This window comes from Bombus pyrosoma, linkage group LG11, assembly GCF_014825855.1.
Source record: "Bombus pyrosoma isolate SC7728 linkage group LG11, ASM1482585v1, whole genome shotgun sequence".
NCBI classification, from domain to species: Eukaryota; Metazoa; Arthropoda; class Insecta; order Hymenoptera; family Apidae; genus Bombus; species Bombus pyrosoma.
In genome coordinates this window covers 15,166,753-15,191,418 of record NC_057780.1, presented here as the reverse complement: position 1 = coordinate 15,191,418, position 24,666 = coordinate 15,166,753, and the positions used below count along the sequence as shown (strand labels likewise).

Here is a 24,666-nt window from a genome sequence, read left to right as displayed (position 1 = left end):
AACTTGTTCTTCGTTTCATCCGAAAAGAAAGCCGTTCATTCCGCAGCGAATCGAAATTCTGCCACAAGCAGTTTATATAACGTCTACGTTATTTTTTTCATTTTTTAATTTATTCGCATTCAGTGGTTATTTTCTCAAGGTGTCGAAATCACTGTAAAAGAAGCACGTTTCAATGTCGACATCAATTTTAAATGAATTTACTTTTCTTTCACTATTTGTACACGTTTAGTATTCATAGCAAATAGTACGTAGAAACTGTGTATGGAAAAATTGGTTTATCTGAATTATGATACGACAAGCGTGCTGCTGCGGGTATATTATTATCCTTAGAACCGAGGTCAGAGAAAGAATTGTGAATAATTCATTAATATTACAAAATAATGAAAATTTATTTATTGTTGTATTTTTTTCATCAATATTAGGCAATAATAAGACGTAAATATAAAACGTGTAATTATTCTGTATCTTTAGAAAATATTTCCAGGTCTTGAGATAAATATATCGAGTACAGAAACGTGTTAAGTTGTACGATTGCAATGCGATGTTGCTGCAATGACACAGTTACTGAAAGCAATAAAAAATCACCATCATGTATACCGTTCCACTCATGAAATCATTGCGTTATCAATTACTGATATAAGCGTCAAATTGGTTCTCCAAATGGTACATTTGACTTTTTTCAATTCACTATAATTTTTGTCAAAAACTGAATTCTAAGAGTAATATTCAGCAGTGAATTGTATGTTTGCGAAGGTCGTGAAACTTTAGTGAAAGTCGGTCATTTTACATTTTATGTTCGTTCATGCCCCTTTGCATCTATTTAGGTACAGGGATTTTTGAATAATTGGGTTGCTAAAAATGAAAAACGAACGAATTATCCAATTTGTAAAATTATTTAAACATTCGATATTCATAAATAATGCTGAAGAGTAGAAAATGTGATTTTATTATAATGCTCGTTTATAAAACAATCATTTGTATATCAGGGCGGACATATGGCACTCTGTTTTTAAAACGATAGCGTTCATACGATACATTAGTTGTGTTGGTTCAATAAGTTTTATCTCGAAAATCGGTAGTTCAAATGGGCCAATGCGTAAGTACAAATGATACAATTTCTCCAACTTTATTTTTTCTATTTGACATCTGTAAATTGTTTCGTAATAAAAGTCGACAGATTTATTACACGCAATTGATAAATATACTTGTTTGTTTCTTTTAGCCGAATTATCAACAAGAAATCTCAGGCTATTACAAATATTCATTATACCGTACAAAGTAAGTTTTAAAAATTATATCTATGTCGTACCTATCAATTTTTCTTATCTAACAGTTGTTAGCATTAAAATTGTACGCTTATAATCTTAGATTTGTAACCTTATTATTGTACTATGAAATTTTATTATTGTACGAAACACTAAAGCGATCTTTAACAGTTTCATATATATATATATGAAACTTTGTTGATATTGTGCAGTATTTTCCGAAAAACACAATACACTTACAATTGTAAATAGAGAAATTCACGGAAATCTCAGTGTATCTCCTAAAAATCTTCACTTCAATTCACTTCATTATTTTACAAGACTCGAAGCTGTGTCTTTGGGAAATGGTGATTGTACAACTTTCTCGTTTCGCGAAACTTATTTTAATTTTGTGAAAGAACGATTCGCCTTGGAAACAAGCTATTTTGATTGTACATTAAAACTTGTACAAAATGGGGTTTTTCACCGTTGCAATAACATGGTTATTATCTTATATTTATTACAATGTTCCATGAATTCCACATACGCATCATTTATTCTTTCGAAACTTTTCGAGATGACCAAATAATTATGGTTTCCTTTCGGAACTGGAAATACGTCTGGTCAATTGTTGATGAATAACCGTGGTGTCCGGATCTTTGGGCAACATAGTAGGAATAATTTCTTCTTCTTTCTTGGCAGGAGGAGATGGTGAGTCGGATGAGTGAATCTTATTTAAAAGTAAACCTCGTACCAGCATGTCCGCACATTCCCACGGAAATGCCCTAAAAATCGCAATAAAAATTAGCCTATTAGACGAATAACTAATATCCTCAAAGTAACGAAAAAGATATTTTTACTTTTTTTATTTTCCTATTTTTTATCATTTATCTTTTTCTCTTATTCTACTCTTTCTCTCATGAAACTTTTTAGCTTTATATTTCTATTGAATTATTTACCATTTCAGCACGAGAAAAATGCAAAGATAACCAGGTACTATAGCAACTTTTTCGTTGCATCTTATAGCGGAGATGATTCGATCCGCCACGTCGTTCGGAGTGAGCCTCGGCAAATATCTAAAAAATGCGGGGACAGATATACGAAGTTAAATGTTTTACTGATACATTTTTATTTATGTATGCGGATACGGGGGAAAAAGATTATACCTTGTTGAAACGTTATCAAACATACCGGTGCTTCGAATGAAAAATGGACATACTACCGTGCTATTAATCTTATATCCTTCAGCCTATAAGAAAAGAAAAGAAATAACAGCATATTTGTTAAAATTAATTGAAAGAAAGCAACGATATTGATGTAAAAAAGGTAATAAACTTACAACCAGCTCCATATGAAGAGCTTCGTCGAATCCAATCGCCGCGAATTTTGATGTGCAATAACTCACCAAATGCGACACTCCTATATGTCCAGCCATACTTGCAATGCTCACAATATGACCTTTGTTATCTTCTATCATCGAAGGCAAGAACGCCTTCGTTGTCTTGAGAAAGAGAAGAAAAAAAGAATCATCATCTCTAATTGCCTTAAATTTATACCTATGCACTCGTATGTCTGTTAATATTAAATTGATTTATTGCGAAACATTAAAATATCCTAACGCTAAATTATACGATTGTCTCATTATCTTTAGCAGTATGGGTCCCTCTATTTTCTTGGAAGAATAAAAACGTTTATCTCGATGATAATAAAGTATACGAGTGTCAAATATATTCAGTTACATTTACAGAAACATGCCATGTTTGCTTGTAAATTTACATGCTACTAACGCAAGCAAATATAATTGTAAGACAGACTATAATTTGTAAATACACTCTGACTACTTTGCAAAATGAGGAAAGAGATAGAGTATGTAGCTAATCGAATTGCGAACGTTGGGAGCGACAGCTTGGAAAACAATAATTGACGGTACTTCTCAGGGATATGGCCGTGACATCGGATATAACAAGAGACTCATTGGCTTGTGCTCTTTACAATGCTGTTAACCTACTTCCCTAGTCGTTAATCTATTTTTCTTCCGTTGTTCTTCCTCTGTTCATCACTTTCGAAAGTAAAATCGTCGGCGCGTAATCCGCGCATAACAAAGTTGGGTTGTCGAGGCAAGGTTTTTGAGAATCACGTATACGCGGAGTTTAAATGTAATTCCTCGTGTCTTACAGAAGGAAGCATTTCGTTATGCCAATGAATCGACGAAATTGTGAAATGTGTGGTAATTCCAGGCGCAAGTACGCGTCGAAATTTTGCAATCGAGGCTGAAGATGTGATTGCAACCGAGGTTTGAAGAAAAGGACTTCGAGATGTCTCGAACAACGCGATCGACAAACCTTGTCCCTCTTTTATTCTTTCTTTTTTGTCTTATTATTATCGAGCGAACATCAAGATGGATATTTCCATTGGAACGAGCTGATGACGAAATGCGGCTCGTAAAATCGGTATTCTTCGACCGGACGCGCTATAATTTTCATTCTCCGTGCTCCGAATTGGCTAGCTCTTCTATCGGCCGAACGTTCGTGTAAGTCGATGATGTCTCGACATGGATGGTGTCCCCCTGAACTTTCACTCTGTACTTTGTTACGTCCGCCAATCTCCGGTGATTCGCGAAATCACCGATATTTATATTGCTGGAAAGAAAGGGCCTTTCTTAAGACGGTCTGTGACGGACAATGTCGTCATAACCTTGTCGAAGAAAATGTTTATGATTCGAAGACATTATCTTCGACGATTATAGTCGAATAGTCGAATGGAACAAGAATGTGATGAACATAATTGCTTTTTCGACGGTATGTTCGAGAATTACGTCAATGGGAGTTCGCATTGGAGAATTCAATGCTGTCTACGCATTTGGCAAGCATACTCCTCGTGTGTCGCAACTCTGAGACACGAGTATACTGGGACTGCACGGCCGACTGGCTGCATCTATCCGACCGGTTTTCTTACCTGACCGACGGCAATACTTCTAAACGGAGGGAATATCGGGCCTAGGAATGCCTCTCACTCGGGCTTTACGCTGCGAAAGGGAGAATTGTCTTTGAGTTGAAACCGATGGATCTGTTACGAAATCCGATCATACAAAAGCCACGCACAACAAGAGTGAGAAAATTTTCCGAAGTGCCACGTTTGTTTTGAGAGTTGGATCTTCCATAGAAATTAATATAACACGCGCAAAGCCTACTAATAAATTAGAAATACCGGTTCCATGTGTTCCTTAACTGCTTGATTAACCATAAATTCGTAGTATAAGCTTCTGCACAGATGAAAATCTCATTATAATTTCGTAATTTCCAACGCTTTTGTTTTATCGCGTGATAAATTACAAGAGGAAAATTAAAATCAAATATAATAAAGTTGAGATGGAAACATACCCAAAAGTGGCTCATTACGTTAACTTCCATTGTTCGGATAATAAGGTTGTCCGGCGTGTCCAAAAGTCTATAGCCATTTCCTATACCTGCATTGTTTATCAGAATGGTTACCTGTAAGATTTACATATGTAATTAATTGTCATAATCCGACTCTTCGTTACTTAACAGGTTATGAAATCGAGTGATTTATGCCATAAAAATATCGCGAAAAGAAGAAGATGCGAGTTGATGCAAATATGTATACATATACACACACGCGATAATAGCAATTTCCGAACACTTCGTTTCCTTTAAATAAAAATTATACAGTATAATAACCATTGCATATTAATGTTCTGGTTAAGAGGTTTTTAAAGATTTTCCAAAGTCTTGGAACGTGTTTTCGAATTGAATGGCATTGTGTTATCGATCTTCAATTATTGCATCGATTACGTAATTCTCACCTTTCCAACTTCCTTCCTGACTTGCTCTGCTTTCTTGTAAATATCCTCCCGATCGCATAGGTCGCAAACATAACCATAACAGATACCACCTGCGGATTTCACCAGTTTGACAGTCTCCTCGATACCTGAAAATACAAAAGGAATCTCGTTAATAAACTAAATGGGCGAGAGTAAATTTTCCACGAGAGCTGTGTCCTCAAAATCAGTGATACAATGTTACTGATTGAGATGAAAATTGTATCAAAAAGTCGTTATAACTAGACTACAGATCTTTATGCATCTATGGGAAATTTGAAGATGATTATATGAAGCAACAACAGTACAGTGAAACGTCGATTATAATATAAGAAAATAGTTAGACAGAATAGTTCTTTGCAAGGAGGGTTAGAAAACAAGAAGAGAAACTGAAAGAAATTGTTACATTTTTACTCGAAATTTTACACTCTCGTTTCATATTAATATTTATGAAATAGTTCAAAATAAATAATTATTTCTCATTTCTTCATTAATGTACAAAATTATTCGATTATCGAAAAATTCGAACAGCATTATGGTCAGTTCGAATAATAATTATGGCTCTACTGCACTTTTCAATGTTGTTTACATTAGAATATTTTCAGTAAGACTTTTTACATATTGTCCTGTGTAGTATGATTCAACTTAAACAATAATAAAATACGATAAAAGATATAATGTCGTCTTAGTAAAGAAGCGCTTACGTAACTGTACACAAATACGATCTACAATATCATAATATATTTTGAATGCTCCAATCTTGATGTATAAGAAGTTTTCAGGTTTCTCGTAGAAACTTTATAAAGTTCTGCTATTTTTGTATCTGCGAGTCATCAGAGCAGACGAGTAAAGTCAACATACACAAGGATACGCTTATCAAGCAGCAGTCCCTCGATTACTGTTTCTTTTCATTTGTTTCATAATATGGTATTTCATGCAAATGAAATCATTTACTACATTCTTCATTCTGGCGAAGTTTATAAAGATTCAAAAGATCTGTAATTGCCGCTACCGCGCGCTGGAATACTCGCTAACAACGAGAAACTAGCAAATACTAGGTCGGCCGGTAGAACACCTGTTGTCATTGGCTAGTATCGCGTTTGGATTTTTTTAGATCTTTTCCGGAACAGGATTTAGATGATTCAACTTTATTAGTAACTTGTTCGTGATATATGCCACGGTGTAAATTCAGAAAATGTAAGTTTAAATAAACTGTGGTGTAAATAATGTCATTAACAGTTAACGTTACGAAATTAAAGAGAAAATTCATCTACGCTATCGATCATAAATATTAGGACATCTACTCTGGAAGATTAACTTTTTACATTGTTTAATATCTTATATTTTAAATTGCATATTCGAGTTTATTCTGGAGTGGCACTTTTCCATTGTACTTCTGCAGGAAAATATATAACGAATTATTTATGATAAACGTTTCAATATTTCATAAGTAAAAGTAATAATTCAATTTATTTAGACTAATGTAGCGAATGAATTAGACTGGACCACTACAATTTTCAACCAAACGATTAAATAATCAGGAAATGAATGTATTTAGAGACATTCCATTTATGATAAACATCAGCAGATACCCTAATATTTAGCGTTGACAGTGTAATTTAACTTTCTTTTATTTCTCAATAAGGTTAAAAAATCTGGACATAGCAGTGGATTGTTTGCTTAATCGAAAGAGCAGCTTTTCGCGGGTAGAAAGTCGAAACGCGTGGAGAGGCAGTTGTTTCGCTTCTTGACTAAGTGGTACGCGTGCTCACGTAGAATATGAAAGATAATTGCAACACAAGGAATATCCTGCTTCTAGTTTATATTACATCTCATACGATTGTTCCGTTTTCTCGGCAAAGTCTAGCGAATCAAAAATCCGATCGGTTCCCTAGTTATTCGCGGATAGAGATTGAAATCACGTTCGATTGAGCCACGCTCAATGTGATTACCAAACCGCGATGTCTATTGGGGAAAAGTGGGCACCGATGTAGAAATCATGAGCGGGTGAACGAATCCAAAGGAACAGTCAAGAGAACCTATACGGGAGAATACCGTAAGTGGTAGCGTAAAATTTCATATTTTTTCTCAACAATCAACCAGTTCGTCCAGGCCTTAAGTGTCGCGTTATATTGCTCTTTCTTGTTTCCTTGCGATCTGTTTGATCAACAAGTTTAAAGTACAATGCATGATTTTTCATTTTTCGGCGCTTATCTTCTCGTTTAAAAGCTCTCCGCCTGTTGAAACTCGTGTAGATGACTGCGGATACCATTCATTGCAAGACTTCAAATGATACTTCAGAAATATCTACTTAAAAATATTATATTTTTACATATCGATAAAGCTGAGTGTTTGTCTTTACTCTTTTAAGATGCAGCATGGTAGAGATGGAGAGTTAGAGGATGATTTAATGAATAAACGCGTTACTATCGGAATGATCGATTCTACTCACGTAGGGTTTCGATTCTGACGACACAAATGCTAAATATAATCAAAAATATTTGTAAACAAATGCAGTGTTCCAAAATCCAAACAAGTAGGACAATTTCTAATTAGTCGTACTCAGAGTACGCAAATACGTTGTTACAAGTTTCCTCTGTTCATCAAAAGATAATTTCTTGCCGCAATTTCTTCCATAACTCTGAGGTGGTATTACCAGGTACGTGCGTAAAAATCAATACTAGTTTTATGTTAAAAGCAAATAACATTTAGTCACTAATAAAACTTACTTTAAAATGCAAATAACGCCACAGTTAGAGTTACTTCTACGACTACGACTAAGTATGCTACAATAGACACCATTACTTGCTCGCGCATCGCCGAATCGTCGTGCATGTAGATCTCACGACGCTCAATGCTTGACTTTTCTTGTACCCTGATCTGAGCGTATATTTATAGCGTGGGTAGAGGTACGCGTGGCTTTCTTGCTTTTAAACGCGGTGACATCACTTTTTTACCCGAACGTGCAGAGATCGCGCATATAATTCTTCACGTGCAGATTGTACTTGACCGATTGACCGCTTGGCCGATCTGTGTGTTTAGTCTGCGCGTACAAAAAAAATTCATTTGAGTTGCTGATAGAGCAACCCCACTCAATGTATTGCATGAAAAACATTTAATGTTTCTGGGATAAGTAAGATGTTATACAATATGATGTATTATATATTATAAGATATATGGTAAATACTATATAATTACATGATTATTTTCTAAATTATTCCATTTATTTATAATGCAATTTTCAAATAGAATCGAAGCAAGATTTTCCTATCGTAATCTTTATTAAATGATTCAATCGTTTGTTAATATGTAAGTCACGTAAAAGACACTACAACCGAACTTATTTATTTCAGGTATAATTTACCTCAAGTATTACCTGAAGTATTCATCACCTAGGCTTTAAGAAAAAAAGGTGAAAACACGTAGGATTATGATTCACATTGATTCACTCAAGATCTATGAAATTTTATGGGGGCAGTGAACGATGAAAATCAGCCGAAGATACGTTACGTCATCGAATGGAGATCATTATTTGACCGTTATTTGGCCATTATTTTACACGGCCGAATTTCAAAAGTTCCGAAATTCTGTAGTCATCGTCAGAATATAATAGTGTCAAGTATGATCATTGCACATGAAAATTTCCGTTCTGTCATTTTGTATTGAATCGCGTCTATTAATTTTTAAAATCGGAGATTTAGATTTGTTATTTATCTAGATTTATATACGATATTCTTCGGATTATCCATTTATTTATAAGTTCCCATATTATGAAAATTTTTCCCTAATTTTCATATATTTTCATTTGTAAGCTAATCCTTCTAAGATCGAATATCTTGTAGTTTGTGAGAATAATTATTTTTTGATTAATTACTAATAATAGAAATACGTGTCTAATGTTTACCTAAAGAAACAATAGAACACTAAAATGTAATCCCAATTTTACCGGAAATAAATATGTTAAATTAAAAATTATAAAGAATTATCATGCGCATATACGAATGGAAGCAAGAAACTTTGTGCTATTACTTATAATTTTCATTCAATTCAACTTAACATGGCACAATTAACAAATAATTAGTAATTATAATATTAAAGAATAATTAAGAAGAATAATTGGGGCTAAGAACTAAAAACCTAATAATATAATAAGTGTCACGGTAAAAACTGTCATATAATTCGCGTGCATAAGTATTGTTTATTTCAACGCTTATCGTATAAATAATTGTTATAGATCGATGATTGATAGTTGCTTATACTGGAAGCGAAAAAATAGGTAATAGCGTTGCATATAGATTTTATAAGGCCAACACGATCATCAATTTCATTTCTGAAACTTTGAAATGTAGAATTTAATTTGGACAGCTTTGTGGAAAATAGAAAGTATTTCACATCGAGAGCCCTGGAATGTATCTTATCACAATCGTAATCTCGTTTTAAATAAGATAAGAACTCGTAACTCGGATGACTCAATCCTTTCCAGTACCCAAACTTCACATAAGTAAGTAAATCATTACATAAGCAAAAAAATACTCCGTAATCTGAATGTTTCTAATCACGATTCCACAAATAATGTAACGAACGTAACATCTGATTAGCGAATGTATACCAAGGTTAGCTAATATATACTATATATTTTGCTCTTAATTATTGTAATTTAGATTTGACACAACAATAATTATTCTCTCAGGTTGTCCAGTTTCTTTTCCAAATTAGGACTTATTCACGGTATCCATCGTTACAGCCAAACTTTTTAAACCTTTAACTATTTTAAGAACGAACAGATAAAAAAATTAAAAAAGAACAAAGAAATAAAAGGCATGGAGCTAATAGTAAAAGAATATAAAGTAAAAATGCAAGGGTAAGAAGAAAGTCGTATCTAACGTGTAAAAATTCAGCAATGTATAAATCATGAGCATCATAATCGGGTAGACAAATGGGAAGGACAAAACAGATAGTTCTCTACGATTTTTATATTCCAACCGGGATGAAAGCAAGGACGTAACGTGACGTTTGGAAATTAACGTGTGTTCGGTTCGATTGATTCGCGTTGGAAGTCTAGGCACGCTTCGAATGACCTTGAAATTTGGATGATCATCAGGAGACGAACGTGGTTCGTGCAATGTCCCACTATAATTATCTCGTCGACATCAACAAGGCGGCCTTCGTATTCTAGTCAAGGCCTGAACACTTCGTGGATAGTCCGTTCGTGGATCGAACACTTTCGATTTCAATGACCCGAAGTGACGACGTTCCGTTTAATTATCATGAAAGATATATATAGGTAGATATGAATATATAGATCTTCTGAAACCTTTTCATATATCGTTTCAAATCCGCTAGGAAATTTATGAAAAATAAGATCATAGAAAAAGTGCTTGATAAGAATTCTTGAAAAACATCATCGTTCTATTCAAAACAAATGTTTGCTTCTTTCAGCCGAGAACGATTGGCGTCCTTTAGGATTATTGCATTTATGAATTTTAAAGATGCGATAATGTCGTAATTCATTGACAAATTTTAAAGACAACATAGAGGAAAAGCGAGACAAATCCTATATAATACCGTATTAAAGATCATTGATGGTTGAGAATTAAATTATGAATATACGACTGCCTACCACTCTCGAAGAATATATTAACAAGAATCTACGTTATGTTAAGATTGCATAATAGACGTTGTTAAGGAAGTAGTTACGTCACGTTAAGTTAGTCTCGTGTTTGCTGGTGATAGCTCGTTGAAATCTATGTCTTAAACGGATTGCTGTAGTTAGGTAGTTCTCTGTTTTATGTCACTGTATATTTCCAGCATCGCTATGCGATCTATCCCATTGTCAGGTATTTATTTGAGAATTTATTTCTCCAATTTGAAATTCCAGTAATAATCCCTGCCCCCGCTAAAACTGTTCTCAATTAATTCAACCTTGAAGTTCGATAATCACAAAAACAGATTAATTCTCTAATCAAATTTATTAATTTCGAAACAAATACTTACCAGCCTTATTAACGTCCCAAATGACAACGATGGCGCCCAGATTAGCTAGCCTGAGGGTGACAAGCCTTCCCAAGACGCCACCACCCCCAGTCACCAAAGCAATCTCTCCAGCTATACTTTTCATCTTATACTTCTCCGGGATAAATAATCTGATGGTATTCTTGATGATGAATCCTACCGTGAGGATTAGGAAACCGATCACGTTTGCGACGTCGACGAGAAAAGACATGATCGACACCTTTCTTTTGGCCAAATGTTTCAACTGTTTGGACTTGCTTCAACGTTTTATATGTAGCAACTCTTCTATGATTCGAAGAGATCGAACGATCAGGATGTCATAGCTTGTCGCAACTCAAAGAATGTATTTATTACAGCTTGCCGGCAGAAAAACCGTTGCTGGAACTACGACTAAAAACTGGCTAATGCCAGAGTGAACACCGTATGTAATGCTCTGGATTTGTCTGAAAAACATAATTATTACCACTATGAAATAACAAATTAGGGACTTAAGATTGGTCGTACGAGTGAGTTCAATAACATATAACAATATATTATATTTATCGAATATCGTATTCTTTTTCTGTCATTATGCGATCCGTTATATTTAATGATTACCGAACATATAAAAGGGATTTTAAACGAACAAATAGTTAATAACGTAATACGAATATTCTGACGAATGTACATAATTTCGTGTTCTAATCGATCGAGGAATGAAAAATAAATATAAAGAAACGAATATTTGCAAGTTTATCGACCAGCTCCATTAGCCACTCTAGTGGTATAGAAACTAGTTTACGCTTTCTCCAAAATTTCGTATCACTTTCTTTTTGTTCTCGTAGGAAATAGGACGTCCGAAGACGAGAAGAATGGCGCAAAGATTTGGGATGTTACCTAAACATTGTTCGTTTCCTTGTACGTTTCAGAACAGAATATTTCCGTTTGCTTTCCTATTACGCTATACAACTTCTACCAACGCAATTCACGATTTTTCCGGTAGTTGATGTTACGACGAACCACGAATATCCAGCATCGATTCGCTTTCTAATGAGACGCGAAATTCACTTTCGATTTTCAGCCATGTATTCCACTCACGGAAAGCTCGTAATTTTTCGGTTACTTTCAGCTACAAAAACCATCGAATAACCGAATAAAATGATTTTTTTGCGTGTACGAAGTGAAACGGATGAAAACGAAGATTAAACGTTATAACTGTTACCCGAATTCGTTTCGTGATATAGTATCTGTGTACTTCTTCGAATCGATGAAAGAAAAACGATATAATACGTATTACGTATAAGCATAAATCTTAAAAATCAGGAAACAGAACAAAAAGTACTTTTTAACTTGACAAAAATAAATCTTAAATTTTTCCTGCATAATATTAATTATGTAATATGTTATTATTTTCTGGCTATTACACGATACATATATCGCTTGATATTATTCGACATTCTTGTACGTTATTTATGACAATATTTTACTTCTAAAAAATTAAACGACAATGTTCTAATTTATACAAAATTAAATGGTAATGTTCTAACTAACATAGAAAGCTACATTGATGATTTAAACCATCAGCGAATTTCTGTGTCACGTTTCGTCGTGTCAGAACACAGCATCAACGAGGTACAACGAAACCATAATAATAGTCGTGTACACGAAGCTTCTTATGTCGATCTAATTTCCTTCAATTATTCGATCTAGTTTACAACTGAATGATGCTTCGATAGTTACATCGAGCATTCTCGATCATCGATTTTTGAAAAATTTAATAAATCAAAAGCGAATTTCGAGCTACATTAAAAGTACACAAAGGTGTTTATTATCAGATATCGCGGGAAGAGAAGAAACGAAGAAGACAAAATAACAACGACACTGACACTTTTCGAATGATCTAGCGAAACTCGATTCGAGAAATCGTTGGAGGGCTACTTTCAAAACTGTTCGCTTGCGAGGAACTATCGAGTATCGTTAATACAGGAATTCAATTTGCGGTCGTTGAAAGCTGTAAGTCTTCCTTATCGTTGCGCCTCGATATTTATAGAGTTCATTATACCAAGAAATTTCTCGTGACTTGTGATATATCTTAACGAAGAAATGAAGATAAAAACGAAAGGAGGTATTCCTCGATTCAGACGATTCCTCTTGTAAAATTTATAAAATATACACGATCGATTAACAATGTGTAGATTGGATAAAAATGATCTTACTATCGGAACGTGGATCTCTTCTGGCGTTGCGGAGTCATTCGCGTTCGCAGACGAAAACAGGCAAAACACGGATGAAACGAGGAGGGAGTGAGGCAGTAAGGTACGAAAGTACGTACCTATGCGAAAGTCGCCCACTGAACGAGAAATACTCGTCTTACCGGCACTACGGTCGTCGGTCTACTGAATAAAACGGTGGCTTCGCTACGCCTTTACCCCCTCGACGATCTCCAGCAGCAGACTGCGCGCATCAGCCGAGATATATAAGTAACAAGCATTAATATAAGCGTGGTAATTGCACGTGCATCAATCAATTATCTTTTGTGTGTTATCTTCCCTTCCTTTGGGCCTTTAAATCGGTTGTCGTTGATCTAGAACGGATCTTTTGATACAATTTGAATATTTCCTAATAGAATGACGATATATTATAAGTATAATTATAAATTATTATTTATTTATACAATAATTGATATAGTGACTATTTTGTTACGTAGACAAGTAACAAGTAAATAAAAAAAAAGATATACATAGGTTAAGGTAGACTTTTGCAAAATATTTGAATGTAAAGTTTACTACTGTACTTTGTAAATTCATTGGTAAATAAGGTGCACAAATATAAGAAGCAATGATTTTACTTATTACTCCGGTTTCTTCTTCGTTCCTTCGTCACAAAAAACCCGTTATCCTCGTCTAAATCGCTTCCTTTACCTTCTAAGATTTCCAAAAAGAAATTCGATTCATTTCATTATCGTAAAAATAACTTCCAAGTTTTGTCAAAGAAATATTTCATGACAGCTTATTTTGTTTTTTGTCACGTAAAATATTATGTAATCGTATCATGTATAGCCGACATCTGAAGAAATGTAAATCCTTAATCTCTGCAGATTCTCACCTGGATCCACTATACACGTAATCATTGATAGCTTCGTGATATTGTTAGCTCGTTGTTCACGCAATTTACGGATTGATACACTGATACAACGGTACTTCGATACAAAACGTCCGTTGATCCACCGGCGCATTTCCTTCGGTTAAGGCGTCGCGTCGCAGTGACGAGAGTTGACCGAAGGAGAGAGTATCCTCTTGAAGGAAATAAGGCAATGGATAAATGAATTTTTGTGTACGAATATTCTATATGCCCAGCTATATGTTACTATATATCAGCTTTCATTGCCGTTGTACACGCGATAGATATTAAAATACCAGTTTATCATGCCAAGGTGATCCAGTTGATATTCAAGAAGTAAAAATAGTGTTCAAGTAGCAGATGTTTTATCTGAGAAGGAGGACCAATATTGATAGCGCGAGTACGAATGATACGAATGATGCGAGTACGATGACGAACTCTAGGCCCAGAAATTATATCTGATTATTACAATTATAGATGACTATTATTTGGAGTGTTAGAACAGAAATACTATTGCTGTGGAAATTGGAATCGAATAATGCTTATTCTGTTCTCCTTGATATCGATAGCGTGACTAAATTTGAAACAGAATTTTAATTTAACTGCGTCAAGAGATTTCGTTTCATATAAACACAAACATTGATAATATACATATATGAACGTTTCATTTTAAAAGAAAAATTACTAATCATAGCGAAAAAATAAGATTATTTTTAATTTTACCTTTTTTCTTACGATAAGTCATAAGGGTATATATGTTTGAAGATTTGTAATAGACTAAAAAACATTTACGAAATTATAAAGTATAAATAGATGGCTGCCTAATTATTTTCGTAAATTCACGATGAAATGGAAAGTTACATTCCATCGTATAACCATTGAACTTGAAATACAAGAAATCTTTCTCTTGGCGACTTGGCAAAACTACAGGTTGTTTCACGAAGCTAGTTCGAGAAGAGCAGCAGGTGAAAGTGACCGACTTCGAATAATTCGGAAGTTCTTCTCAAGCATTTCGCATTAAATCAATAATTGATTGTTAACGATGTTGATCGCTCGAAAAATTTGTGTGACGTTAAAAAGCGGGGAAGGGAAGAAGTAAAAAGGTCATTAGTGTCGAGTTTTCGTAATGATCTTTCCAAGAAAACCTCCCTCTCTTAACGAAACCCGTGACGTTAATAATAATTATTATGTCACTCATATTTTTATTATCTTATTTTAAGCACGTTTTACTAATCTAAGAATAAACCAACTAACTTTCTAGCATTTATCTTCTTAGTTCAAATACAATCTACCTTAACTTCTTGAAATACCATATTGGATGATATGCAGTAATTGCAATATCACAATTCGATTAAAAAAAATTTTTTTTTTAAACTTTATAAGTTTCATTTTTCCTTCATTTTTGATACTTGATGAAATTTCATTTTGAGATTTCTTTAACAAAAGAAATGATTATTTATAGAAAACAAAGATAGTAAAATACTCACCATTTTTGTTTTATAATTTGGAACAAATAGACAGCTGAAGTATGTTTTAGGAGTGAGTGAAACCGTTAACATTCGAGATACATATTTGAGTAGAAAGGATCTTGATAATCCGTTGTCCAAGTGGTCGTTCGCTTCTCTAAGTAATTACTGAATAGGTAAATATGAAAACGTACAAACGTTAGGATTTTGGTACCACTTTTTGACTCTGTATGTTTCTATATACATTCCATTGTATATGCATTCTATTGTATGAATAATTTAAATGATTTATAATCTAAATACACTAATTTTGTAGATTGTGAATTTTCATTTTTAATTTAAAAATTAAAATGAGTGTACCGTCAATTTTGAAAAATCGATTAAAAATTTAGTAATTTGCATATGTACATACACCTGTAACTACATATTTTGTACAGAGGGTTATCAGGTCGGTACGTACATTTGAGATAGAGATACTCGCCCATAGATGGCGTTTCTGTATCGGAAACTTGGTAGGTTTAATTTGTAATGAAGTTTAATTTCGTAAAACAGTTATAAATTACCAAATATTTTTCGAAAAGAAAACAATAAAAAAAAAAAACAAAAAAATATTATCTTTTTTTTCAGAATAAATAGGTATTACAGGTTACATTTCGTATCATGAAGCACTCTTTGTAGGATTACTTTTATGAGGCATATTCGTGTTTTCATCGCACGTGCGCCAATCCTTGAGCGCCATAAGCGATAAAAGAAAATTTAGTATGTCCTGTCTGTTTCAAAGGACACAATAAAAGTGTACAATAGCTCGTAGTGTTGTTTACCTTTCATTTATTCATTAATTCATGTACGACTCATTACGAGGATCAACAGGTTGCATGGGTAATGAAATGGCCGCGCTAATCTGGCATTGTTCCACACTTGTTTCTCTGCAACATGTGATTCATCCCTTGCTATGATCGTAACTGACGAAGGTTTTTTGACGAAAGTATTTTTTCAAAGAACAAAATTTTAACAATCAAGCGATATGATAATAGGAGATACACAATTTGCATTGAAAATGATAATTTTAGAGTGTCTTGTATCCTAAAACAGTAAGAGTCAAAAGTGTAAAAAATGTAAATTATGGAAATTTTTCTCCTTCGTGTTCTATAAACATGGATCGTTAATAACGTTTCCATTTCTTTACTTTTTTCGTCTTTTGTAGAAAGAAGTACTACTGACCTAGATCTGGAATGACGTCCTTTCACCCGGTATTCGATAAGTTCTGCTATCTTCCTACGCTTATGCTACGAAACTCGTTCGTGTGAACTGGATTCTCTCTGTAATTCGAATTGCAATCACGCGTGTAAGTACATGTACGCGAATTATCTTCAAGTACAGACGAACGTACATTTTCCAGTGTGCGTACATACGTGTATGGTCGAAAAACGAAATAAATCATTTGGATTGTGTAAGCTGGAGTATTATAATGCTCCATCTACATTGCATGCACGTAATTCGAAGATTCACTTGAATCTCGTAACTTTCTATCCGAAGAAGAATAACATAGTCTGATGGACTGCAAATCAATGATCTTCAGTAATTTCCTGTAATACATGTATTGTCCTCTTGTCACTTTGATGGTAGCAAAGGAGGGAAGAATTCGAAATACTGAAATTAAAAATATAGCAAATAACTATTTCTATAGAGACAGGTGGGACAACACTGCCTTCCTTAATTAAAATGTCCTATCTGGTATTTTTTCAGATTTCAACATATGTACATTGAAATATTTCAAGTTCCACGTGTATTTTATCTTTTAAGTAAAATTATATATTACACAGGCTGTCATAAAATAATAGTTAAATATTTTAAATTAAATGAAGAAAAATCAAAAGATGTTACAAAGGAAATGGTAATAAATTTCTTTTAGGAGTGGTAAATAGGACGTCTCAACTAAAGAGGGCGGGATATTAACGAAGACTATTGCAAACTAAACGATAATAATATCGATGTCAAGAAATATAGAAAAAGGTATTAATTATGATAACCGCTTTCTTTAACTATTTTTTTTTTTAATCTAAGTATTTTTTCAATGAATTAAACATTTATATTAAGGAATTAAGCATTACAATTGAATTAAGCGCGAAAGTATGCAAGAGTAACAACAAATCCCCTAGTTCATCAGTTTCCTAAATGGTGATCACAATTCCTGCAATTTTCTTCCTATACCCTTCATGCTCTATATATGTACATGTACATATAGACAATTCAGTCAACCGCGTGCTAACGCGGTATAAAATGATAGGATAGATAAAAAGACAGGAAGAGAGAGGAACTTTCACCACAAAACCCAGTACAGGCTTTTTCTACGGTATTAGGGATCTATAGCATATTCATCTTGTGAGATACTATACTATAGTAAATCCAGTAGTGTATAGGAAGTGGGTTCTTTTGGCGCTACTTCAGTTTCAACCTCATCATTTCTTTCGTTACTATCTGATCCTTCACTGTGAATTTATCTTTTGGACTACATATTTTCACAACAAATCGTATGTATTTATATTTAACAAAGCCCACGTATATTGGTATGTAATATGGAAAAACACATCAACAGAGGAATGTAAAAAATATTTCTTTACAAAACTGTGAATAAGTAGTCAAATCAGTGATTTAAATGCAATGGTACGATACGAGGACAGAGACTATGTAGGTGGGGAGTAAAGAAACACTCCTACAATACCTTCCAAGAGGGTTTCTGACTACGTGACTGAGCACAGTTTAAAGTCACGCGAAGCATCGCGGGTCTTGCAATTTAGTCAGTGAACACCAGTCGATCAATTGACACAGAGGTGCATAGATAAAGTAATATATAATTTTTCGAATCCACGTATCTTCGCACCGTTTCTCGCACCTAAGAAAGGCAACAATCTCAGAAAGTGTGTTCAAAAGGTAAAGAGGTAGCAACCGTTTCAAAAGTCCGTTTCGCGCGTTGCTTTAAATTAAACGATTCGTCCGTAATATAATGGAAAAGTGGAAAGTCATCCTTTATTGAAGATAAAATGGAAACATTTGTACTAAAATAGATAAAAAGGGTAATTGCTTCCGTGATAAAATGGCGATCAAAAGTGTTGAGAAAGAAGAGTGTAAAATCGAACTTTAACGTAACAATTACTAAAAAACAACGTACTTACGTAGTAGTTTATAATCTATAAGTGATTTTTCTCATTTTATCATATAAAATTAAATTAACTGATTCTCTTAAAGTTTGAATCAAAATCCTAAAACCCCAAAATTGCGTGTTCCTTTTCTCAATGTTTCCTAATATGTATACGTATATTTCTTGCACCTAACTTTCCATATTCGTCAAAGTTAGCTTTTTCCCAGTTAGTAAACCGTAGATTTTATCAAATAGTAACGGTTTCAACGCCGCCACACGAAATAAACCTTTTTTTTAAATTAAAGGCAACAGAGAATCGAAGCTCTGCTATCTTTCGTTCGTACAAAATCATCCAAACATGCAAACAAAATTTTTCAATTGCAACATAACATCAATTTTATAAATTAAAATTGATATAAAAGAGAAAAGAGAAAAAGAACCGGAAATGCAGGAAGCCGATCGTTTGATGCACCTTTTATATTCACGACTCAGGCAAAATGATCCTTCTCTGCGAATAATCAATCCGATAAATATTCAGTCAGAAGTGTCCGACGATCATAGAATAAATTGTATAAATGATACATCCTTGCTTGGTCCCCGTTAAGGAAGCGGTTGCACGCGCGGTTGGTGCATTGACCGGAGTTAACAACACCAGTAACCGCAAATCGGCTTGCTTCCACTACTCGCGTAGGAATACCGTAATGTGCATAATTTCTGTCCATTATTGTGTCTTATTAAACCACCAATTTCTACTTCTCATAGAAGGGCAGAATAAGCAAAAGAATCGGTCCTTTATTGAGCGTACAACAGTGGTTAAAAAGCGAACACGCAATACTTTGGGAAAAGGTGAATCATGGATGCGATAAGACTTGAATACGTAGCGTGAACTGCAATTAGTGTTGAAAGAACTATATAGATCCGAGGAATGAAGAAATATTGCATACTTTATGTCGTAATTTTTTAGTGAATGTCCAGTTTGGGAAATGTAATTACTTTCTAAAGCATTTCGATTCATATGTATGAAAGGACAGATTTTTCAATAATTTTGATTTGTTTCTTATAATGGATTTAGTCCTACACTGTTTTTTTTTTTTTTTTAGACAATTTCAATCCAATTTTTTTTTTTTTTTTTGTATCGTTAACAGGTGAAAAATTTGCAATAATAAAGAAACAGCCGTGATATTCAATATTATTTATTGGAAGCGAAAGAAAGATAGTATAGATTTCATATTGAAAAATGCAAAGGTTTGTTACTACGAATACTAATTGATTATCAATTTATAGCACGTTTAAGAAATAACTTGTTTCTGACTGATTTTGAGTTGGCTTTTATTGGTTCAGTCAAATTATCGAAAAATGCAACTACCTCCTTATTGGCACAGCCCCTTCGAATTTTTCGTTTCAATCTTTCCTTTAAAGCATTGAACATTTGAAGCATTGTTAAAACAAGAGCATTAAAATTTGAAGACTAAAGGATTAAATTAACAATATCTCTTGTGGTTCAAGAATATAAATGCAGCTACCGGAATGGGCCATCGTAATATACGATCTTCTACTTTTTACGGGGATGGCGATTATTTACATAAGCGAAGCTATTATTTTGACGTTTATTCCGCGACGTTATCGCGTAAAGGCTGTGAAAGGTGAGATCGCCCTAATAACGGGAGGTGCAGGAGGAATTGGACGTTTGATCGCAATTAAACTGGCAAATCTTGGAGCACACGTTGTTATCTGGGATATTAATAAAACTGGCAAGTCGTAATATTTTTTAATACTAAAAAAGAGAAAAATATTAATTATTTATGTCTTCATAAACGTTCAGGGCTTAAGGATACAGTCCAAGAGATTAGACGCAGTGGAGGAAAATGTTGGGGTTACTATTGCGACATCACCAGTAGGGAAGAAGTTTACAGAATGGCAAAAATAGTGCAGATCGAAGTTGGCTCAGTAAGTAAAATTGCTAAATAAATAATAAATAATAAACAATAAATTATAATTTATCTATCATGATTTGATATTTAGGTAACATTATTGATAAATAATGCAGGTTACGTATATGGAAAAACGCTTTGGGAATTACCAGATGATGAGATTATACGTACTTACAAAGTGAACATCCTATCCCACTATTGGGTAAGTTAAAATGAACAATGCTAAATTAAAAATGAATAAAGCCAATTCAAACAATATTTAAATTCAACAGATTACCAAAGCATTCATGAGGGATATGATGAAAAATAATCACGGTCATATTGTAACTGTAGCAAGCGTGGCAGGACTTCTAGGGACCTATAATTGTACTGATTATTCGGCGACTAAATTTGCGGCTATCGGTTACCATGAGAGTCTCTTCACTGAACTTAAAGTAAGAAGACTTGTCTTATAATTATCCTTTGTTATTCTCTTTTATACATAAGTATCTTGCAATGTTCTTAGGCTCACGAATACGATGGAATTCACACCACTTTAGTTTGCCCCTATTTTATAAATACGGGTATGTTCCACGGGGTAAAGCCAAGGTATGCAATAGGCTCCATAAAACTGTAACTTTTATGATTTAACAAATCTATAATAAATTTATGATTTATAGACTGATGCCAATGTTAGAACCTGAGTATGTTGCGCAAGAAATTGTATCTGGAATATTATTAAATCAAGTAATCGTTGTATTACCTGGATCAGTTAGATACCTCCTGCCGTTGAAATGGTAAATTGTTCGAATTTTCTCTATATCTAACTAAACTTGTATAAAGAATTGATTATATTATTTTTTTTAAAAGCTTATTGCCAGCAAAATTATGCTGGGCATTAATGTATCATATCATACAAGGACCACAGTCTATGATGATGTTCAAAGGAAGGGGGGAAATACAAGCATTGAAGAATAACAATAACGTTGCAATAACGCTAAAAGAAACTGTACATTAATATATAGAAATTCGGCCGTATTTGTGTTAAGTAGAGATTAGCATGACATGAATTTCATTCAATTCATTAATACCAAGTCTGAATATTTATTTGTAAATTATTTTCGGTGACTTTTTTTAGTTTTTAAATGTCACGTATATTTGTAATATAATGTAAAATAAGTTCACAATAAATCGTAAAAATAATGTAACCCCTGACCAAGTTCCCATAGAGATATACCTGTACCCAACTCTGCTGCAAGATCCAGTCGATGTAAAATAGAATATAATGTGGGATAAAAGATAATTCCACTGCTCCCTGATGACCTGAAATACATCCCTAAATTTTATCCTATACTGTTTCACCTAAACTATAAATTCTCTTATGATCCTATATCTTACTTTGATTCAAAAAAGTGTTCTTTGCTGTTATCGTCCCACTGAATTTTTCCCTTAAAGGACTCGAGAATTTTCAAGTAATCTAAACCCAGGATGGCTCCCCCGCCTTCAGGCGTGTAATTGTATCCATATAGATTAAGACCTAACAATATTTGAGCCCTTTTAGGGCCCTTCTCAGGTACTAATAATTCTACACATTCCCTCGCCCAATCAAGCGGGCTATTAGGACCAGGTCGTTGAATGCTTGAATAGTCATAAGTCATTAAAGAGAATGCTTTTAAATATGGCGATAACTGATCAAATTGATCTTTGTTAAATAATTGGACATTTGGGCTGAAAAGTTGAACAATAAATAACATGTACAGTGTCGTGATATTCGTTTTTATAATGTTTTGTGGCTTTCGAACTTAAATATTTTATAATCTGCTTATAATAAGCATAATATAACAGGAGTTACCCTCTTGAAGGTGGCACTGCTAAAATTGTATCCAAATTATTGTTCTTCAATTGATGAGCAATAAACTGGATCAATGCTACAACAATCTGTGTATCTACACCTGTTAATACAAACTGGTTCCATATCTCCAATACGTACCCATCAAAGTGGAAATTCTGAGACATTGTACCATAACTGTTACACGTTATCGATAACATTTAATGTATCATATATATTCTTATGGGTACCTTCGCTGTATCCACAAGTGCCGAAATTAGTGTAGTTTGTTTATGCGTATCACTATATAATCCAACAATATCGTTGACTGACCAATGTTCAAACAATACTCTTGGTAAAACTATAAAAAATAACTATGAATTTACATATGTATGTTTGTTTAAGAGAAATGTGAATTATATACTATATTGGAAAGTTGACATACTTTTTACATGATGATTTTCATTATTTGATGCTTTCATTTCCTTCAGCCATTTCTTCTGAACATCATGAGTTGATAATTTATATGTCGATGCGTTGCCTTCTGGAAATGCCAACCATACTGGCGATACCATTGTAAATTTTCCGTGAAATATTTTGGAAACTTCGATTCCATTATTATTCCACTAAGGAAAACACATATATGTATAAGTATATTTCCATCAATACACAATATTTTATGTATTGTCAAAATTTATTATTAAAATTTATATATAAAGTATATTATACCTGTACCACAAAAATTAACAAACTTACCGGTGTGATATATCCTAAAACTTCTCCTGTGAATCGTCTACGAGTTGTATTAGAAAAATAAAATCCTGATTCGCGAATAATATCATGTGTCTTAGGGTTTTTTACCACTAAGATTCGGCTAAATACATCTTGTCCCACAGGACCTTTCTGCACAATGCCAATATGTATAAAATTAAACCACAAACACACAGTCCGTAAAATTTCTATAATATTTTTGTCTCTACCTTAATTTCAATTTTTCCTTTACTTTTCTTGCTATTTCTATCTTTGGGTGGTGACAACGTACAATTTGATAATTCAATAAATAACAATACGCTAATTATTAATGTAAAAACATTCATAATAATTATATTTTAGCATAAACTTATTGAGGACATAAATTATTTCTACTTAGAATACGTGAATGATACGTGGAGTATCATTTAAATTATTTTGCTCATACTAACGTCCGTGAAGAAATGAAAGTGCTCACGCATACTGTTCTAGTTGTTCTACAATACATGTGCTGCACCACGCAGCCAAGTGTTGAAGTTGTTCTATGCTAGCACCAGAGAGCATTGTTTTAATGTAAGCATGTAAACAAAAGGCAGTCACTGGGTACTTTGAAAGTAGAGGTATTGCTCGTAAGCAATCTATTTTAAGCATCTCTGTATTAAGTTACCAATCTTAATATATATAATACTTCTAATTTTAGCTTAGATTAAGATTAGGAGAATTAGTAAGTTTTACTCAGTAAAAAAAGTAAGATGTATCAAAGTCGTGGATCGTAAATTAGTCAGGATGTCAAATCTTGTCTGTAATTAATTTACTTTTCTATTTGTATTGTTTTTGTAAACAAACACGCGTGCAAACCACATATACACCATGTTATACATTATTCGCAGCCTATAAACTGCTGAAATTATTATTAAAATGAAATTTAGGTTTCATTACAAAAAAACATTATTGCGAGGAAAGTAAATTTAATGTTAAACCTAAAAAAGTTATCGTGCATAGCCCTTTGACTACTATTGGCGCCTAAAGACGGTTAAAAATATTGCTCTTATGGTACTGTAAGCACCTACAAGTGCTTAATCAAGTTCGATCTACTGACACGAAAGGCGCCTATAGGCGCTCGGAAAATGTTATCGATTATAATTCCGGCAAATCTTATTTCAATTAGACGTAAGTGAATGCTAATTCAGCAATTACATATTCCGTTAGTAATATATTAACTGTGTATAATACATTTATTTTATATAACTATGTAATTGTAAGAAACTTATATTTTAGTAAGTTTCATTTATATTTGATAAAACAAGTTTTACAAAAATACAGCTCAGGTAGATACAGCTCATGAATGTACATCAGAAAGTAGAAGTACTGATAGTGAGC

General features: G+C 33.5%; 3 protein-coding genes and 1 long non-coding RNA gene across 7 annotated transcripts; 1 reads left to right on the top strand and 3 right to left on the bottom strand.

Annotated features, from left to right (window-relative positions):
• Positions 1–928: 928 nt before the first annotated feature.
• On the bottom strand, positions 929–13,534 carry LOC122572452 (estradiol 17-beta-dehydrogenase 11-like). 2 transcript variants are annotated; one of them, XM_043737411.1, is made up of 8 exons: positions 13,406–13,534; positions 11,077–11,537; positions 5,068–5,192; positions 4,625–4,735; positions 2,584–2,745; positions 2,411–2,493; positions 2,204–2,320; positions 929–2,029 (listed from the first exon to the last, which is right to left on the bottom strand). In XM_043737411.1, the coding sequence occupies exons 2-8, from the start codon at positions 11,303–11,305 to the stop codon at positions 1,834–1,836; spliced, it is 1,023 nt and encodes a 340-aa protein (XP_043593346.1). In that variant the 5' UTR covers positions 11,306–11,537; positions 13,406–13,534; the 3' UTR covers positions 929–1,833. The 2 variants fall into 2 exon arrangements, with proteins under 2 accessions (XP_043593346.1, XP_043593345.1); XM_043737410.1 differs by having other exon boundaries at positions 13,290–13,480.
• LOC122572453 (estradiol 17-beta-dehydrogenase 11) lies at positions 2,752–21,727 on the top strand. Of its 3 annotated transcripts, none has more exons than XM_043737413.1 (8): positions 2,752–4,352; positions 20,305–20,549; positions 20,621–20,745; positions 20,821–20,931; positions 21,002–21,163; positions 21,235–21,317; positions 21,389–21,505; positions 21,579–21,727. In XM_043737413.1, exons 2-8 carry the CDS (start codon positions 20,312–20,314, stop codon positions 21,724–21,726), a joined length of 984 nt encoding a protein of 327 aa, XP_043593348.1. In that variant the 5' UTR covers positions 2,752–4,352; positions 20,305–20,311; the 3' UTR covers position 21,727. The 3 variants fall into 3 exon arrangements, with proteins under 3 accessions (XP_043593348.1, XP_043593349.1, XP_043593347.1); XM_043737414.1 differs by lacking the exon at positions 2,752–4,352 and adding an exon at positions 18,484–18,590; XM_043737412.1 differs by lacking the exon at positions 2,752–4,352 and adding an exon at positions 19,512–19,644.
• LOC122572458 lies at positions 16,109–17,198 on the bottom strand. The gene is made up of 3 exons (XR_006318460.1): positions 17,072–17,198; positions 16,881–16,978; positions 16,109–16,585 (listed from the first exon to the last, which is right to left on the bottom strand). It is a non-coding gene; the product is annotated as an uncharacterized LOC122572458 (long non-coding RNA).
• A 19-nt stretch (positions 21,728–21,746) lies between the features above and the next one.
• On the bottom strand, positions 21,747–23,862 carry LOC122572451 (chitinase domain-containing protein 1). The gene is made up of 7 exons (XM_043737409.1): positions 23,517–23,862; positions 23,293–23,439; positions 22,982–23,162; positions 22,788–22,897; positions 22,561–22,715; positions 22,107–22,436; positions 21,747–22,031 (listed from the first exon to the last, which is right to left on the bottom strand). Exons 1-7 carry the CDS (start codon positions 23,631–23,633, stop codon positions 21,890–21,892), a joined length of 1,182 nt encoding a protein of 393 aa, XP_043593344.1. The 5' UTR covers positions 23,634–23,862; the 3' UTR covers positions 21,747–21,889.
• Between the last annotated feature and the right edge of the window lie 804 nt (positions 23,863–24,666).

What these genes read in the sequence shown, in the direction of transcription:
- LOC122572452 (XM_043737411.1), bottom strand. Translation starts at nt 11,305, where the DNA reads ATGTCTTTTCTCGTCGACGTCGCAAACGTGATCGGTTTCCTAATCCTC. An exon ending in ACGTAATGAGCCACTTTTGG is followed by an intron (nt 2,746 to 4,624) that starts GTATGTTTCCAT and finishes CTCTTTCTCAAG; the next exon opens with ACAACGAAGGCGTTCTTGCC. An exon ending in CTCTTCATATGGAGCTGGTT is followed by an intron (nt 2,494 to 2,583) that starts GTAAGTTTATTA and finishes CTTTTCTTATAG; the next exon opens with GCTGAAGGATATAAGATTAA.
- LOC122572453 (XM_043737413.1), top strand. Translation starts at nt 20,312, where the DNA reads ATGCAGCTACCGGAATGGGCCATCGTAATATACGATCTTCTACTTTTT. An exon ending in GTCTCTTCACTGAACTTAAA is followed by an intron (nt 21,164 to 21,234) that starts GTAAGAAGACTT and finishes CAATGTTCTTAG; the next exon opens with GCTCACGAATACGATGGAAT. An exon ending in TACCTCCTGCCGTTGAAATG is followed by an intron (nt 21,506 to 21,578) that starts GTAAATTGTTCG and finishes TTTTTTTAAAAG; the next exon opens with CTTATTGCCAGCAAAATTAT.
- LOC122572451 (XM_043737409.1), bottom strand. Translation starts at nt 23,633, where the DNA reads ATGAATGTTTTTACATTAATAATTAGCGTATTGTTATTTATTGAATTA. An exon ending in GCAGTGCCACCTTCAAGAGG is followed by an intron (nt 22,437 to 22,560) that starts GTAACTCCTGTT and finishes TCAACTTTTCAG; the next exon opens with CCCAAATGTCCAATTATTTA. An exon ending in GAACACTTTTTTGAATCAAA is followed by an intron (nt 22,032 to 22,106) that starts GTAAGATATAGG and finishes GATGTATTTCAG; the next exon opens with GTCATCAGGGAGCAGTGGAA.